The sequence below is a fragment of the Lutjanus erythropterus genome, chromosome 20 (assembly GCF_056507025.1).
Source record: "Lutjanus erythropterus isolate fLutEry1 chromosome 20, fLutEry1.hap2, whole genome shotgun sequence".
Lineage (NCBI taxonomy): Eukaryota > Metazoa > Chordata > Actinopteri > Lutjaniformes > Lutjanidae > Lutjanus > Lutjanus erythropterus.
In genome coordinates this window covers 6,389,204-6,408,144 of record NC_139336.1, presented here as the reverse complement: position 1 = coordinate 6,408,144, position 18,941 = coordinate 6,389,204, and the positions used below count along the sequence as shown (strand labels likewise).

The window sequence follows — 18,941 nt, the reverse complement described above, 5'->3', positions numbered from 1 at the left end:
CTGTTTACCTGTGAAATGTTCCAAGCAGGTGTTTTTTTGAGTGTTACACAACTTCTTAATCTGTTGTTTCCCCTGTCCCAACTTTTTTGCAGTTACATCAAAATTCAGTGAGTGTATATTCATAAAAATCTAACTTTATCATCTTAAACATTAAATGTATTTAATTGAATATAGTAGTGCTTTACATTTAGTGAGCCATAAAGTATGAGAATAAGATGTGTGTGTTTGCTGCTACAGAAAGGCAATAAGAACTACCTGTAATGTACTACATCGTCTTCATGTACTCTTTACTTCAGAGTTGGTTCAGACTGTGAAAAACTAGTTTGCAGCTAAGAGTCAGGCTAAAGAGAATTAATACAGCCTAAAACCGGAGGTCTCTTAAATATGTTTTGGAGCTGCAGAGCTGGAAGCTGTGGGTAGGATAACAAACAAATTCAGACTTTTTTTTTTCATTTGGTCGCACTGGACACGAGATTAGCTTGTAGCTGTTAATTAGCTAGCTCTGCCTTTGCAAACACATTAAACAGGAACTTTTTATTTCTTTTCTGTGGCAGCAAATGCAACACACACATGCCTTTCAGTAACTATTATGCAGGAGCCCAAGCTGATCTACACACTTCTTCTCTTTAGTTGACTTGTAACAGTGTTGATAGCAACGGCTATCCTGTCTCTAGTGGTCATCGCTGTTATTTCCCCTTCTTGGTTCTCTGGGACAGCTTGACAACAGCTTGACAGTGGTGTTGATCAGGACCAGTGGCACTGATTGGATAACCACAAGTCCACCCCTGCCATGCTAATTGTTCAGTCATTTTTCAATCGAGAAACCATTGTTCGATGTCATGATGCTGGACCAGAGAATCTGTCAACTCGGTGGAGTGGGGGAATTCAAATGTCTGGACCCAGACAATTAAGAATTGTAAGAAAATTGCAATATCTATTCTGAGTAAGATATTTTCAGTTGTCATATAGTCCAGAATAGTGCAGGCCCAGAAAAGGGGCTCCAGAAATTGAATGAAAAGAAAAATGAAAAGAAGTTTGGTGATTGCTTGGCATCAGTGATTTAGTTTTTTCCCCCACAATTATGCCAGTAAGTTTAGAAACACATGGAAAGGTCGTTATTCTACTCAATGTGCATTTGACTCCATGTTCATCTGCGGTTTCTGTGCCATCTAACTTTAGCTAGAATATTAATAAACTATGGAGAATTGAGTTTATAGCAGCAAAACTGGGAATATTTCAAGAAAAGTAAGAATGTTAAATTTTGTCTGTGTGGTATACCAGTTTGTACTGAAAACCGGTCTTTATTTTTGTTATGATATGAATTTTTCATATACCGCCATACCGGTGAATAGCCCAAACAATGTCCGGAACGTGCGCGGCGGGAAAGTGTGTCAGCGGGGACCCATTTCACTGCTGCACACCAACACCACAGGCGTGCTTGCTTCAGCGTGTGCTCTAGGGATGTTCCTGGCAATTAATTTCCCTGTCGATTTAGACTAGTCGAGTAGTCTAACACCAAGAAAACACTCATATAGCAGTTAAAATTTAGCATAATTTATTCATTTATAAAGTTAAACACTGTCCGAAAAAAATACTGTGTGTATTAAGAGCCATTTGAAGCCGTTAATCACAGTCTACAATCGCCAAATCGTACCTTAAATGCAGCTGAAATGTGCGCTACTTTGCGCTGTGCAATACAAGCCTTACACATTAATGTTCAAAACATGACAGCAACTCAATAAACACTTCACCTTTTCAGACCGAAGAGGTTCACGGTGTCTGCGGGTAAAAGACGCTAACATTAGCTGTCAGCCTGACACACAGTGTGGCTAACGTTAGCAGTGCTAGTAGTGGCAGAAGCAGCAGCTCCGCTTGCAGGTTTATGTCTGTGCATGTGCTTAATGTGGTCACATGTTTATCCAGTCGAGTGAATCAGCTTATTCTGTCACAGTCTACATTCATCTGTCCGACTTTGCTGATATAAACATCCGGAGTTGCCACAGTGATTGGTTCATACACGCTGGGCGAGAGGGGCTGCTGTCTGACAGAGCCGCAGCCCCGACCAGTGGCGTGCAGCTGCAGAAAATCTTAGAGGCAACAGATAACTGGCATTGTGCATGAATGAAATATTGATAAATATTTTAAACTACTAGTATTTCTGGTGCCGAATAGTGTGGATGGGGACTTTTAATCATATAATCGTCCCTGCCATGTGATGGTAACCATACTTTGAAGGGGTCATGCTTTTACCTGTCATGGACATGAAAAAAAAACATGATACAGTTCTTATAATAGTAAAATGGGCTATTTAAAGCCAATCAACTGCATTAATTCTTTTCTCATTAGAAGAAAATGTGGGTAAGAACACTGTTGCATGAAAAAAAAAAATACCATCAAATACCATGAAACCGATAAGAGTTCCAAAAAAAAACGTGATATGAAAATTTTGTCATACCACCCAGCCCCACGTTAAATTGAAACTTACTTGAATACTTGAACCCTGGGGTAAACATTACCACGAATCCAGCCAAATGATTTTAATTTGCCTCTTGATGGCCTCAGGCTGCTGCGGATGGCATCATGGGAAAACGTTGGTAATTGTATGGTTGGGAGAGTACAAACCACCAAACCTGTAGCTGTTCATTGTGCTAATGTGCATTTCAATTACTGTACACACAAAGGCGATCCTGTGCGTTCCTCTCTGCTTCATCTTCCCTTTACTGTGCTGCTTGTCTCAAATGTGCCTCTTCTTAAGGAACTGATTTTAAAAAGAAAAGGCTAAGGGGAGCTCTGCTTTCACCATGTACCCCCCCCCCCAAAAAAAAAACACACAGAATCAATTGTAAGAAACAGCATTAATTCAGTCTGATTCTTTGGGTTAAACTGGCTTTGATGCGAAAAGAAGAGTTTCGTCACTCCCTCCCTTCTCAGGCACTCAAGCATGTTTCCTTGGTGTGAGTGCGTTCCCCTGCGAGTCTTGTCTTCTATCTGTATCCATGCCAGCCACAAACCCAGCTGTCTATTTGTGTTAGTAGTCTGACAGCTGAACAGTAGCTGAGTCAGCTGGTGTTGTGATCCAGTTTTTCAGTGTCTCTTTGGCAAGTCTCAACACCGTCCTCCTTCACATCTCAGCTGCAGCTCCGTCTCCTCCCTCTACTGTTTGAAAGTGTCTTTGTCGTCTCATCCTGACAGCTGAACTGTGTGGGTTCCAGAGGTTGATCCTTCTTCTAGTCGTTGGTGGGCTCTGTTCAGCGCTGTGTTCTGGTTCATTTTAGCCTGTCAGGTTCAGCCCTGGACTGAGCTGCCTTCAATTCTCTGGACTCATGAGTGGGATGTGACCCTTTTAGTGCCTTGACAGCTGACTTTATGGGGCAGAACACCCACATATTATGAACATTTCCTTCCAAATCCATGGGAAATAATCAGCTGCTGTGACAGCCTCCACTATTCTGGGAAGGCTTTCCGTAAGAATTTGGAACCTGGCTGCAGTGATTTGCTCTCTGTAGCTGGCCTGGCTCACAGTTGGCGGTCCAGTTCATCCCAAAGCTGTTGGATGAAGTTGAGGTCAGGGCTCTGTGCAAGCTCTTGTTCCACACCAAATAGGAAAACTATTGCTTTATGAACCTGGCTTCGTGCACAGTGACATTGTCATGCTGAAATGGAAAAAGGTCTTTTCCCAACTTGTTCTAAGCAACAGCATGTACTTTTCGATAAAAATGTACTTCCAACTTTAAGACTTCCTTTCATTGGATTTGAGGGGCAGAGGCCAAACCATTAGAAACAGTCCCACACTAAAAGTAAAAAACTGTCAAGGCCTAGATGTCCAAAGAGAACATTGTTCCCACTGAAATCATGACTACTATTGCAATTTCTGTTAAAATAATCAGACTTCTTGGCAGCAAAAGCAGTTATGTGGTTTTATACTGATTAACTGGATTAAGATTTTGGACAGTCTAATCAATGTGTTTGCGATCACTCAGTGAGTCTATTGGACCATAGTCCATTGAAATTATGTAAATCTTGGAGTCATAATAATTGTATAATAATAATTAAGTTCAATTAAATCATAAAGCAATTACTTCTCAAGTTCACATTTTAATGTGTGGAAATGTTTTTGCCTAATTCACGTCACCTAGAGTGAATTTGTGTCTGCTTGCATCCACTTACATGTTTCCATTGACTTTATATAATGATGACGTCTGGTAAGAGTCACTAGTCTCTGGGAAAATGTTTTTAATTAGCACGAGGCTAAATATTTTAGTTACTGTATGTAGTTGCAAACAATGAAAGAACTTAGTGTCAAAAGTACTTTAATTACTTTCCATTTTCAGTTTAATTACAATCTTTTAAACATGAAACTCAAACTGCAGCCGTGCCCTCCATCCGTCCCTTTGTCTCTGCTGTAAAAAGGTTGCTGGGAAACTCTGTCCTCCCTCTCTGATCTACTCTGCTCCAGTTGTTTTTGTCTCAGCCCGTCCAGCCCCTCTCTGCGCTCCCACAGATTAGCCTTTTCATACTGAAGCGGTGTCAGATAGGAACCTGACAGCCGAATTCAGCACACATACTCTCCTAATTGGACTCAAACTGTAGATCGAGACACTGGTATACACAAAGTACTAGAACATCTCCCTGACAACTCTCTGCCCCACCGTCCTCCTGAATGAAAGTCTGCCTAGTTAGCCCGTTCAGTTTTCTTAAGGACTTCTCTTCTTTACTCTTTTCTGTTTCTAAGTGAGAATTGGGAGACTGTTTCCCGCATTTCTTGACAGTTTTTGCAGCTTATCCTCCTTTGTGATATCTTTTTCTGCAGTGCTACTCCATTTATACCTACTGTACTTGTCGGTTTTAGAGTTGTCATGACACCAGAGTTTTTACCATTATGATACTGCGGCAAAAGAAGTCAAAGGCACACAAAATAGAACCTTCACAGTGATGGTCACTGAACACTGTCTGCTTTTGCTATGCTGCAAGCCAGTTTTCAGGCAGGACAATTAAGACTGAACTGAGGTATTGAATGAGCACTCTAGATAATTTTTCTTATAGTGTTTATACTTTTGATACTATTAAATGTTAGTGTTGTGTGATTACATGTAAGGTTTGGCCGATCAATGCCATCGTCCATTGTGATGCTTTACAGCAATGTGGTGATGCTTGACTTCTGAGCCCTCTACCATCTTAACACTGCGATTTAAATTGCTGAAGCAATGAAGCGCAAAAGTGAAGGATGTTTTTATTATTCCAACCATTATTATACATTCTAGCTCCTTGCACCTGATTTACTGAAGTAAAAACAGCATATTTAATCATACTATTTATTGTGAAAGCTTATTGAATTTAGGAGGAAATGTAAAAAATATTTTTAAATCCATCATTTTTTTGGCTTTATCACAGACGCATGTATAACAATATCATCATCCATTGCAATGTTTAAATGTGGACGTCATCATATGCCGTTCAGTAGATATCACCCAATCCTAATTCCACATATCAGAAGTAACAAATTGGTGATACTTTTGACAGTCTTGGTCTTAATGATGTATATTGGTGAAATCATTTAATTTCTTGGCTGTCTCTCTTAAGTAAAATGAATTCTGACCAGATTGGCCTTTTATAGTTTTTTCTTAACTGTTAAAGTGTACATTCTTCGCACTTTGGGCTAGTAGTGCTGCTCTAAAATACATTTTCTCAAATATTTATTCCAAAAAATGATTAAATCACACATTTTTGTGATGCAGAAGCTGTAGTAGTAGTAAAGTATGACATGACTGCAATTTCATTGTGCCTTGCACAATGACAAAGTTCTTGAATCTTGAATGTAGTAGTTTTACTGAAGGAAAAAAAACACTTTGAATTATAAGGTAAAGCTGCAGAGTAAACTGCTGCTCTAGTTTGACCTGATTTATCCTGAGGACAGAGGTGACATACTGCTCAAAAAGCACTTAAGCTGAAGCATACTTACGCCTTTAGTCTGTAACAGCAGTGATTTCAGACCTATTTAAATCGTTGAAAAATTCTGAGTCTCTGCACCAATAAAAATGTGCTCTGCAGGAGCTTTTACAGCCTGCCTTCTCTACAGAAATGTATAATGGCCTTCATATAGTGAACGTCCCTGCAGCCTGACTCACCTCCTCATGGCCTGTTTGCAAACTTGGAGCTGCCTCCAGGTTCTTTACAGCCGCTCTGATGACTGAATGTACCACCCAGACTGCCAAGATGTGTGTGGTGTCTTCTTTTTCTTCTCTGCGCAATTTTATGCAGCTCGTGAACGTCTTTATTCATACAGAAGGTCTGTGTGAGTGCGTGCTGGCAGGTCCAGGGTATATTTCTGTGTATGTGAATCCATGCAACTTTTTATCCAAGCGTGTGTGCTTCTACAACTGTTTACAGGCCTGTCTGTGTCTCTGGTACTATTTAAAAGTGAGAATGGTTGGGGAGGGGGGTAAAGAGAGATGCCTGTCACTTACTGAATGCTCCTCCACCTTCCTCCTAGTTGGGTTGTAGCCAAAGACCTGCTCTCTCTCTACTAAACCTCCAGCTAACATATTTATCCCATTTTACAGCTGGTGCAGTTGAAACGAATAGGAACTGTAGAGCATTGTGTGGTTCCAGCTTTGACCAGCTCTAATCTTGTTAGCAAAAGAAAGTAATAAGCAATGCTCTTCACGTCAGGGCTGAACCTGAAACTACCACTGAGGGATTCATGTAACAGCCTTTAGAGGCAGCAGGGGAGTGTTTTCCTTCAGGCTGAACAATCTTGGGCTGAAATAGAGGCTGTTTCAGGGGTTTTCTGACACTGTTGGGACTCCATTTAGCTCCACAGTTTGTTTCCTAAGATATCAGTCATCATCACACCAACCTGTTTATAAAACAATCATAGATTGAATGTTTTACAGTTAGGGTTGGGCTTGTCAATATTTTATCCAAGCTCAATTATAAGTCAAATACACTAATCAAATAAATCCTTTCCACTTCCTTATTGAATTTCTTTAGATTTATGTTCTTGAATGTACCCTTTGAAGTTTTTATTTTAAACAGCTTTGTTTGCCATCATAATCTCCACCTCGCTTTATCTCGCTGCCTCCCCTGATCTTTGTTTTTCGATGTCTTTTGTAGTCTCAACATGATAAAATGTACAAATTCTGATAACGGCACACACCTCTGGAGAGTCTCTTCTTGAACGCATTCATGGTGTTGCAGTGGGTTGTACACACGAAGTGACAGAAGTAGGTTGCGTGAAGAACGAGAAAAGTGAACCCAAGAGTTCAAATCCTGCCTCCTCTGTCACCGCTGTATACCTCACCAAACGATGTCCGCAGTGAACACAATTTTCTGTATTCGAACAACCTGACAATCTGCTGTTGAAAGGCTGCTAGACAAACACTTTGATTAGAAGTGTTTTTGACATTTGAGAAACCAGACAGGACCAAACACTCATATCAAATTTACATTAACAAAAACCCCAAGAAATGCAGCAAAACTTCAAATTTTACTAAAAGGGGAGCTCCACTGCTTAAAATATCAACACCTGTTTACAGGTGTTGTGGAGGAATAGAGTCCTGATTCCAAAAAAGTTGGGACTGAATACAGTACACATACCAGATAGTTAATGTTCAAACTGATTAACATTATTGTGTTTTGTAAATATACTCATTCTCAATCTGATGCCGGAAACAATTTGGGACTCAGGTGTTTGGAACATTCAGCAAGTAAAGATGAGGTGACGTTCACTTTATGAAAAACTGTGGGCAAATAGTCCAACAGTTTAAGGATGTTTCCCAATGCAGAGTTGTAAGGAGTAGGCAGGAAGTCAGACGCAGAAAAAACTGTCAGAATCTGGTCAATTTTCAAAATAAAAGACCCTGCACAGACTCGCAATCATGAAGACAGAGAAACCATTTAACTACATAACCTACTTATCCATGGTGTGGAATAAAAAGACAGTGTCTCTGGTACTGTTGTTCAGTGTAAAGCAGGTTGATGCTAAATCTCTGGAGTACTCTCTTTATGTTTGGCATGTTGTTTGATAAATGATGAATTGATGAGCAAACTTGACTCAACTTTCAGCTCAACTTATCAGTACTTCATCAGTCATCTAGTCAGTACACGTTTAGTCTGCTGGGGATAATGGCTTTGAAAGTCTCAGCTTGACTGTGCTTAATGTCGTATTGTTTATCAGTAAGCACGATATGCATTCATTTCCACCTCCTACACTGCAGACCTAATGGCCCTGTGATTTTACAGTAAACACAGCAACACTGCTGCTGCCGCTGCTAATCAGGACTGTATTGATGAGCCAGTAAGGATTTTATTGTTGCTGCAGCTGCCTGTCCTGGTTGTACAGATGCTGATAGGGGCTTCCTGATCGATGTTGTTTACTGTGCATAATGTAGCTCTGAACCCGTTAAATAGCTTCTCAATGTCGGGCTCTTGCTTTTCCAGCTTTAGTGTACATCTGGCTTGAATGTTAAGTGTCTTATCAAAGCAGGGAAACCATAATGAATTGTCCTTATGTAAAGATGTAACACTTCTGCTGTTTCTGTACACTGTAGTGTGTCATGACTATTTGTCTTGTATCTTAGCTTGATGATGGCTTGGCTTCTTTCTCGCTGAAGAAATGTGAATCCTGCTTTCGTCTATTGAGCGCTGATTTACTAGTTTAGTCTCCTGAGATCTGGTCTATTTTCAAAGAAAGGCCTACATGCATGTGTGGAGCTTAAAAATAGGACAGCGTCTGTGGTCTGATGTTTGGATTTCAGTTTCTGTTGTCATAAGCATGACTCTTGGCTCTCTCTGTGACAGAACCTTCTACCAAAGGTCCCTCAAAGGATGATGGGAAAGCTCTAACACAGCCACCCTCAGGTAAAACCATCAGCTGTCGCCTGCTCTGCTGCTCATCTCTGGGATGGTGACTTGCTTTAAAGCATGCTGGGCTTTGTTCAAAAATTAACAAACTTCTCCCTTACAGTTGATTCAGACGGTGTTTTTCCATTTTAATTGTTAAATTTGGAAACATCTGTCTCTGTTTTTGGCTGCAGCCACAGTTGCAGTTAATTTCTTTGCCTCATGTTCTCTTGAATCAGCCTTTTTTTTCATCTACTGACAAAATGAAATGGTCAAACCATTCTCATGTCCTCTGTGGAGATTTTTAACATCCTGGGTTGAATGTCATTTTCCTGTCTAGCTGTATCTGTATTGACTGCTTCTATCGGTGCTTTGGTGTTGGGTTATTAAAGGCATTTAGATGTGTTTCAGGCCAGTGTGCTTTTCAGATAACTCACTTAAGTCTGTTTATACTTAATTTCTAACACATGATCAAGTAGCCCGAGGTATTCAAGGGGTAATACCATCCCAGCTGTCTTGATCTGCACTATTGACTGTAAATAAAGATGGATGTCATGTCTCTACTTCCTCCACTGTACAAACATGAAGCCGAAATATCCCAGTCATTTGGAGCCAGTCTGTGCAGTCATGATCAGAGCTGAGCTGCAATATTTGGGTCCTGCCCATAGAGCTCAGCTGCCAATCATGACATGAAATTGCCTTTTTATACATTAAATAACTTATTTGATTTTTTTTCCCCCCTCATTAGTTTGGCCCACATACCCTCTGTTAACTTAGACGAGGTGGGATCTATGACCAAATCTGCACTGCTTTGGCTTGACTTTTAGGGAGCTCTCATGTTCCGCACACTAAACTTAATTGTTAAATCTTTTTGTTAAAAAAATCAATGTTTCAGCACATAATGTCTTATTCAGCATTGCTTCTGACTGGTTCAGTATAAAAGACATGGGACTATGTCTTGCTCCAGCAGTGTGTTGTATGATTTCTGGTAACAGATTATGTTGCTGTTGTTGTTGTGTAGATTATACCATGTGCTCAGGCTACATTCTCTCTTTTGTTGAAGTGACTGCTAGGCATGGGAATTGATGAGATTTTATTGATTACTGACTTTGCTTATTGGTCCAATTCTTTATCATTTCCTTTACTGATTCCTCATCAATTTTAGTTAAGCTGACTGTAGCCTGAGATGTAGCTGTAGCAACACTCTGTCTGAAGAAATGAGAGAATATTTGTACAGCGTTCATTTTCACTTAGGTTTGTTAAAGAGCAAGAGAGATAAATTCTACATAGTCCTTTACCTGCAATAAAATGTATTAAAGATACAATGTTTTAGTCCTTCAACCTTCATCAAATAAAGAAGAGAAGGAACATTTCAGGCAGATAAAGATAACACATACTTGCTGAGTTGAGGTGTCAGGCAGTCAAGTCCAACAGATTGTGTGTATTTGGCCCATTGAAAGGCACATTGCACCCTCAAAAAAGTATATATAAATAAGATGAAAAGTTATGCAACAACATAATGACACTGATATTGAGCAAATTGAAGTTGTCAGGGAAACGCTGTCATGCTTTCACTCTTATCACCTACCCTGGGAATTACACTCTAAATGGGCTGTAGGTTGCGATGGTATGAAACCAAGAGCCAGATTCAATTACATAGTAGCACAAATAGAAAAAAATAAATAAATCTCATAGAAACGTGGAAGAAATGAAGAAATGTTTTTGAATAGAAAGTGGTAGTCAAAGAAAAAAAAAGTTAACTCTGCCTGTGTGATACTAATGTTATTATGACAGTATATTTACTCCCGGTAATGGACCTGCTGCCCGGCTGGGCAGAAGTGCAAAATACGTTGTTTTGTGAAGGGGCAACTGTCAGAAAAACATTCAATGAAACAATTTAATAAGTTCAGAGGCATAAGATTCCAACGGACAATTTGGAGCCAGTTCTCAACAGTTACAGTTCTCGTTCCCCATCCCTACTAATTGCACAAAGTTGTTTCCTCTCTCACTTTCTACATTTTTCTCAACCACCATTCATTTTAAAACCATTCACACATAAAATATACAGAGGCTTTGTGCTGTGATTAGAGTATACAGTAGCTCTGAAGATTTTCTCTCAGCTGAGAAATCCTTTTTAAAGAGTTGTGAATCCAGTGCATTTCTGTTGCTTTTTCCATACCTGTTGTGTCATTGATCTGAAACCAGAATCAAGTCAGTGAGTCTGCCCCCACTTTTCATGTTGGCAATTGATTAATTTGCTGACATTTGCTTGTATGTGCTCTATGTCTGTCTTGGCTCACATTTCTGGCCTGACGTCAGCTGTATGTGGATTTGGCCGCGTTGTTCCATCCTGTAAACATTTCACACTCACAAGGTTTAAAATCTGATTGGTAAACTTGTGCTACAGTAAAGTGTTTGCTCACTAACTTTGTCCTAATCCTCTGAGAAATGCAGCTGGTGAATGAGTTTCACATTGAAACAAGGACCCTAATCAACAACACGAGGAGCACAGGCACAGTTAGCTGATGAGTTCCCATTCGTTTCTAATTACAGCACTTGTTCTCATGACTTTTATTCAGTTAGTTTGACCTTACATTTTGTTTTTAAGCTGTAATGTTGTTAAAGGTGTTCACTCCCCTGCTAGACATGTGATGCAGTACTTTGGATGCATCTGCACAGGATGTTCAGTGTTCAGAAGGTTTGCTCCTCTTTTGCTGTAGAATCAGCTGGTGGGGAAGATTATCTGGATATTAATCTATAGTTCAGCATGAAACAGATGTTTGTCCTCAAGCACAGCCCAGGAGCAGCACCTAGTGGATAAAACAAGGAAGTGTCCCCAAACAACAGAATCAGTACAAATTCCACTTGTGTAAAGTTCAATTTAAAGTAAGATTGTTATATTATCAAACACAAGAACTGTAACAAAGGCTATCATAGTTAACTGAAAGTAAACTGAAAAAACTAAACCTAGGTGTGAACAAGGTGTGGAAAAGTCAGTTACCCTCACAGAGTAACAAACAAATCCACTCTGGAAAATAACTGAAGGTAAATTGAATTGAAAATGAAATAAAAAGTAATGAAAATACAAAACTATGACAACTGATTGTAATTGAAATCCTTCAGTCAGCTTCAGGAAACAGCTGAGCAAGAAGAGAAGTAGACATCAGCATGTCTCATTTTCCTTTGCATCATGTTTTACTCTGAACTCAGCGTCTGGCCGAACACAAACTGTATTCCTACATCAGGGGTTAAAAAAGTCTTGCAGACTTGCATAGTTTTCTTTTGGATTATTTAGTCTTTTTTTTCTCCTTCTGCCACACAACTCAAAATACAGCCTTGGATTAGTACTGTGTCTGCAGCAGTACTATATGAAAAGGTACTAAAACATGTTAAAACTAAATGATAAATCTAGTGATTGTCATTTCATAGGATTTGTTGACAATAAAAAATAGGCAAAGTTCCCTTATGCAATAGCTCCATTGTTCCTCCATTACCATGAACACACACACTAGTTTATTTTGAGTCAATCCCACATACATCATCCTGCTGCCCCACATATTCACTGGAGCACCACATGTGTATTAATCTGCAGCTGTATTGATTTGAAATACTCAGGTAAGCACAGGGATTACAATGATACTAACTAAGGTTCCATTCCATTTAGTGTAGCAGAGCCTTTCCAGTGAGTCAGCATGCACATTAGCAGCACCCTGACTCTTAATTAGTGTCATTGGTAACAACTGTGTTTTCACAACTTTAAAGTTTAAATGGCTGCATTTGAGAAACAATTGAAAAAAAAAAAAAAAAAAAAAACGAATGGCCAGCTGTTATATGATTTTTTTTTGCAGATGAAACTATATATTTGAACTCTTTTTTTTTTTTTTTTTTTGAAGACGGAAATTTTCACTAGTCAACAATGGGCTGAGAGCCACAAACAGAAGAGGGAAATATTCAGAAAGTATTTAGAGACAGATGATGATTTCTTTCTGTCAACAAGTCACATTCAAAGACCAAAACCATATCACCAGCCTTTGAAAAAAAACAATGCATTATACGTGGGCCTGGGCAATATAGCTGAAGAACCTATCATGATGGTGAAGTTTCAGATGGTTTGATATCAATAATTCTTGATCATGTAGGATGTGACTGATGACATGTTGTGTGCTCCAAGGGGATAAGTAAATATCACAATATTTTTAACAAAATATCTCAGTATTGCGCCAGTATTGTTGTAATGGCCGTTGGTGCTTTCACAAAATATTAACCCAATGAGAGAGAAGTGGATAAAGCTAAAAAATAGAACAACTAGAACTGTCTGAATGTAGTTTAGACTGTAGTGGTTCAAATGTAGAATTTAAAATGTGTTTAACCAGGCAGATGACTGAGTTACTGTAGAAGTAGTAGTTTTCAATGAGTTTTATTGGAGACATTGTTGGAGTTTGGCTGGTGAGCTCTTCTGTGTCTTGTTCATTTTGTGGCTGAGAGGCGTGTTGATGACATCACTGAGTCATTTGGCAGCAGAGGCAGCTGACTGGCAACAAGAACTCGAGTTAACAACCCTTGTTTTTTGTCTTTGTCCTGAAGTCTCTGCCGCTGCTTTCAGCCGAGCTGTTTGCCAGTCATGTCACTCACTTGTTGCTGACACTGAACACACTGAGACTGAATAATGTTTACTTGGGGGATCTAACAGTTCCTTACACAGTGCTGTTACAAAGTTTAACATTTATCTCTGAAGATACACAGCAGCTGACGTTTGACTGAATTTTGTTGGCTGATAATTTTGGACTGGATGTGCTTACAGTGTTAATGTTTGAGTGTGACCATTTTTATACCAAAACAACTCAGTGTTTGTACCCAAATGCTTTAATTTTTTTTAAACATGTTTTCACTGTTTTTCTAAGACATAAAATACTTATCTACCATTTAAGCTTTAATTGTCAAACAGACAGGTTCTCTTCACTGGCAGGGACTCCATAACACAGAACCTTTTGGAAAGTGGTTGGCATCTTTTGCAATGTCATGATCAGGTGGTAAATTTGGGCACCGTCGGTATCTGTTTTCCATCAAGACCATGTGCAATATGATGTGACTCATGTTTAACCCATCAGTTCACATATAAGTTGGCTTGTAGCCGATTAACTTTTAAATCTGGTGATTCTGGGGTGCTCCCATAGCTCAGTTGGTAGAGCGTTTGCTCCATGTACTGAGGCTGTTGGTCCTCTGCAGCGGTTGCTGGTTCGATTCCCGCCCTTTGCTGCATGTCATTCCCCCTCTCTCTACCCCCTTTCCTGTCATATCTTCAGCTGTCCCTATCCAAATAAAGGCAAAAGCCCAAAAAATGATCTTAAAAAAAAAAAAAAAATCCAGTGATTCTGTCTGTCAAGTTTTAGCAGCTGTTGATGTTAAATTCCAAAAAGGATCATTCAGACATCAGCTGAACTCATGATGACCTCCAATCATTGTTTCCCATGTATCAACAGAAACGTGTCCTCTCTTTAGGCGCTTTAGAGCTGCACTACTTAAAGCACACACAATTTATCATCTTGATCCTCCCAACCTCACTCTGTCTGCCACTCAGTCCATTAAAAGACCTGTATCTGTACAACATGTCAGTCAAACCTCTGACTAAACTTTCTTCCTTTTCAACACGTTGAAATGTTTCATTCTCAGACTGAACAAGGAGATGTCCTGGAAAAGACAGCAGTTATTTGTTGTTGGCGTGTTGGAGTGTCTTAGGTGTAAGGTGTTGACCTGTTTGTTTGTTTTGTCTTTCAGAAGCAAATGTGAGCACATCAATCCAGGTGGACTCCACAGCCAGAGGGTCTGCTGCTGCCTGGGCCATACTGCCTGTCTGTGAGTAGAAATTAAACACATACACACACATGGAGTCTGAATATATGGGCCATGAATTAATTATCTTAAATTAGGCATTTGTCTAGAAATATTATGTCTAAAAATAATCACATTAATTAATAAATTGTGCTCTCATGATACTTAAGTTCAGTTAAAACAGTAATATGTGCTCTTGAAAAGGGGTCGAAGGGGGAATTCTGCCTAAAAAAAAATCTTGATGAAGCCAGGGCAGGGTGTTTGTCTGTCTGCTCACTTTACCAGATTATCATACAAACAAACACAACTACCTCCAAGACGTTGTAGTTAAATATAAACATCCAAGCCTGATGTAGTTATTATGACAGAATATAATTTGATCCACTCTTTAGCTGCAGCTGTTTCCTGTAGTTATTTTCCCTGCTAAAATGACAGCTTACAGTCTAGCTGTGTAACCAATAAATTTTATTTGTTCCCCCAATTTGTACTCTTGAAGCATCTGGTTCAGTTTAGATTGGCACTGTCTTATAAAATATTTAGAGTATGAAATGAAGTGAGCTGAATATTTGCTGTTTCTGTCTCTCTCCAAAGTGCTGCTGGCGATGGCGGCAGCGGGTGGCTACCTGATGTGGAGAAACTGGCAGCTAAAGAACCAGAAGAGCATGAACTTTGACAACCCTGTCTACCTGAAGACCACAGAAGAAGACCTCAACATTGACATCACCCGGCACAGCGCCAACGTGGGACACACCTACCCTGCGGTGAGTAAACAACCAAATGACCTCTCAGTACAGGGTTCACTTGCCCAAATTCCACTTTTACTTGCCCCAACACAATTGGCATGTTGAATCTTTAAGTAAATTAATAAAAACAAGAACAATAAATGTAATAAATGTGAAGCAACAAACATTCTTGCATATTAAAAATAGTATGACCCCCTCCCCTTATCCCCAGGGCTGGACTCATTCACTTTGATGTTTAATTCTTTTTTTTACCACTTGCAATCGGGCAGGTTTCTAGATTTACAAGATTTACTTGTCCTACATGGCATACTGACTTGCCCTAGGCTAGGAGGTAAACCTTATTGAGCCCTGTAGCATCTTGGGTAAGAAGGCCTCAGACCTCAAAAGCTGGATGTACTGATCTGAAAACACGCTTATCTCCTTAGAAATTCATCATCAGTAGAGAATATGTAAGCTGGAATTCACAAAAAGCCCCATGCAGCACCTTCGAAGCCTAAAATCGTGACACACACTGTTAAATAATAAAACGAGCTCTTGAAATGTTTTGCTAACAATCAGAAAATAATTTGCTGCTTTGGAGTTTCTGAGCAACCATGCAGCTTGACTTTCATCCCGACTGAGGATGAATTCTACATGTTAAAGGGATAGTTGGGATTTTTTTGAAGTGAGGTTGTATGAGGTACAATAGCCAGTGTATTACCTCCAGTAGATGACAGTCAATTTGCCCCCAGTTTGGAGAAGCAGCAGGAGTATCAGTGTTGGAAGCTAAACAATGTACTGCCGTGGACAGGGTCAGCACCGAACCTCTTTCAGTGTATGCAATATTTAGAGTAATTTCACCACTTTACCTTATTGCCAGACAGCCTTTTCTGACAGGATAAATATAAGTTATAAGAGCCAAATATTGTGTTCTCCAAAGCACCCAGGCTCCTTTGGAGAAAAGTTAATTTTATCTGTTAGTGTACAGGAGTTGCTGGTCTTCCGTTCAAGTCATACAACAGTACATGAAAACTCAGAGATCAAGGCAGGTGTAGACCAGCACCTCCTGTCTTCCGTGAGATAAAATGGCTGATTTTGGCCATGGAGACTGATTGGTTTGGAGAGTACAATATTTGGCTTATGTAACAGCATAAAATATGTTTTGTTGTTGGCCCTGTCCACAGCAGCACGCTGCTTAGCTCCTGTTTCTTTTTCAACCTGGGGGCGTGTCAGCTGCCACCTACTGTAGCTAATACACATAAGTACCTCATACAACTCCACTTCAAATAATCCCAACTATCCTGTTAATGACCTCTACTCTCACCCTGACCCTTGTGGCCTTAAGTAAGCTTGAGTGTATTGTTGACTGACCTCGGAGCATGTCTCTGCTGTCAATTATCAGAACAAATTATCAGAACAAATAAACATTTAATAAAACCATTTCTTCCTCTCTGCTCCCCCTCCCTCTTTCTGTCTCCAGATTTCGATAGTGAGCACAGATGACGATTTATCATGATCGCCTTTGTCTTTTTTACGGCAACCCGTAGTGTTGCACGGAGCCTCCTCGTTCCCACGCCAACGGTTGACCGTAGCAGCAGCAGCCCTTACAGTACGACCACATGCCTTCTGAAGTGCATTATGTCATTATCTGTTGGAGTATGACCGGAAGAAAGGTTATTTATTATGTGAATACTACAATGAATTATGTGTCATAACTGTTTTCACTCAGTGCGTCCAAAGTGTTAAGGATTTTGTTTTTTTTCCTTTTGGTCCTTATTAATTTTGGGCCTCAGACTCAGCTTCCTGTCCATCTTAGAGTCTGATGCCATCTTTTCACAACAGATGAGAGAAACGCGGTGAATTTTCCATAATTTGATCATCTCTTATGGGGCTTTTTGTGTTCAAACTGAACTGGAAAGCTGAGGATGCGGTGTTTCTCTTGCCAAACAGATCGACGGATCGACGGATCTGAGCTGTCAGTATCTGACGTGATACGGGTTAAAGACAGCATGAGACTCCTTTTTGACCGTATTCAGAGTGGTGAAGGGTCATTTAGGAGTGAGGTGTTCATGGGGGAACTTCCAAACTTTATTTCATGCCTCCTTTGATCCAAGGCTCAGATTTGTGAATATATTTACGTATCATCATGAGTTGAGCAGTAATATCTAAGATGTAAGTTTTCTTTTATTTGTTGATTTTTATTTTTTTATGTTTTCTTTCCAACGGTACTTCCTGGAGTGCATTCTTACAAGCTGTTTTTTCAGTCAGTGTTTAATTATATTATTATTAATATTATTATTGAAGCTGTGTAAGGATCACCATGGTTACAGCATTTGTAAACATTGTACATATTTACCCATCATCCCTCAAAGACATGACGGTCAATCAGGACTCTCTTCAATGCACTTTGATCAAATGTTCCTTGTGTAAATAAGATTGTATACATTTGACTTGAAATCAATTTTTTGCTATGGTTGGGCATCATACCAGGGTTAGAGTTCAGATGTATTTAACAAGAAAGAAAAAAGCTAAAAAAAAAGAAAAAAAATGAATTTGGTAAAAACTATTTTGTATGTTTGTGTGCTGTTGCTGTGAACTTTTTCTAGCCTTGTACAGTGAGGGGGAACACTATTCAAAATTCAAAGCTCTGTATCTGTGAAGAAACTGATTTGCAAATCACTTGAGAATTAAAATCTAATCCACAACGTTGTTCAAAATATGGCATCCTGTCTTTTCTATTGCACGTATGTTTCTATGTGAAGATTCACTATGTATGGACAGAGGCGTCGTCATACTAGTGTATTTTTTTTCACTCAGGGTTGTTTTTCATGGTTTCCAAGTACTAATACACCAGATTAATAATACTTCATTACAAGTAAAAAGTCCTGCATTCAAAATCCTAGTAAAGTAAAATTACTGAAGTATTATCAGCAAAATGTACTTTAACTATAAGGGCCTTTGTAGCTGATGTACTATCATATCATAGATTGTTAATACTGATGCATTGATATGGAAGTGGTATTTCACTGGTGGAGCTGGTTTGATGTACTTAATATATAGTTAGGAAGTTCTGTGGTTCTCAACCTGTGTCAGGCACCTTCTGAAGAATTGCAATATAAATCTGAAGGTTCTGCTACACAAATCTGGTTTTCTGAAGCTGACCCTGCCTTTTTGTGTGGGAACCAGTGGTTTAAAACGCAACTTAAAACAAAATACAATGATTCACAAATCCCTTTTGACCTATATTCAGTTGAACACAACACAAAAACAAGATAATTAATGTTAAAACAGTATATACACTCATTTTAAATTTGATGCCAGCAACATGATCCCAGAAATTTGGGACACTGGCAACAATTTCAAAAGCCAGCAGCTGTGGTGGTGTGGGGGTGTGTTGGTGCCTATGGTGTCATGGTTAACTTGATGCCTGTCACATCTGTGCAGGTCCAGTTTAGGCTAAAGGGTATATAAGGGTTTTGGAGAAACATATGTCATCCAGACGACATCTTTTCAGAGACATCTCTGCTTATTTCAGCAAGACGATGCCAA

General features: G+C 39.5%; 1 protein-coding gene across 2 annotated transcripts in view; it reads left to right on the top strand.

Moving 5' to 3' along the window:
• The window catches only part of vldlr (very low density lipoprotein receptor), an 85,820-nt gene extending 68,609 nt beyond the window's left edge, over positions 1-17,211 (top strand). The window contains exons 17-20 of one of the 2 annotated variants that reach the window (XM_084746651.1): positions 8,800-8,859; positions 14,617-14,694; positions 15,262-15,431; positions 16,873-17,211. In XM_084746651.1, the coding sequence (XP_084602777.1) occupies positions 8,800-8,859; positions 14,617-14,694; positions 15,262-15,431; positions 16,873-16,908 (344 nt within the window). In that variant the 3' untranslated portion in view covers positions 16,909-17,211. The remainder of the gene's footprint in view (positions 1-8,799; positions 8,860-14,616; positions 14,695-15,261; positions 15,432-16,872) is intronic. The other variant, XM_084746652.1, reaches the window with a different exon arrangement.
• The last annotated feature ends 1,730 nt before the right edge of the window (positions 17,212-18,941 follow it).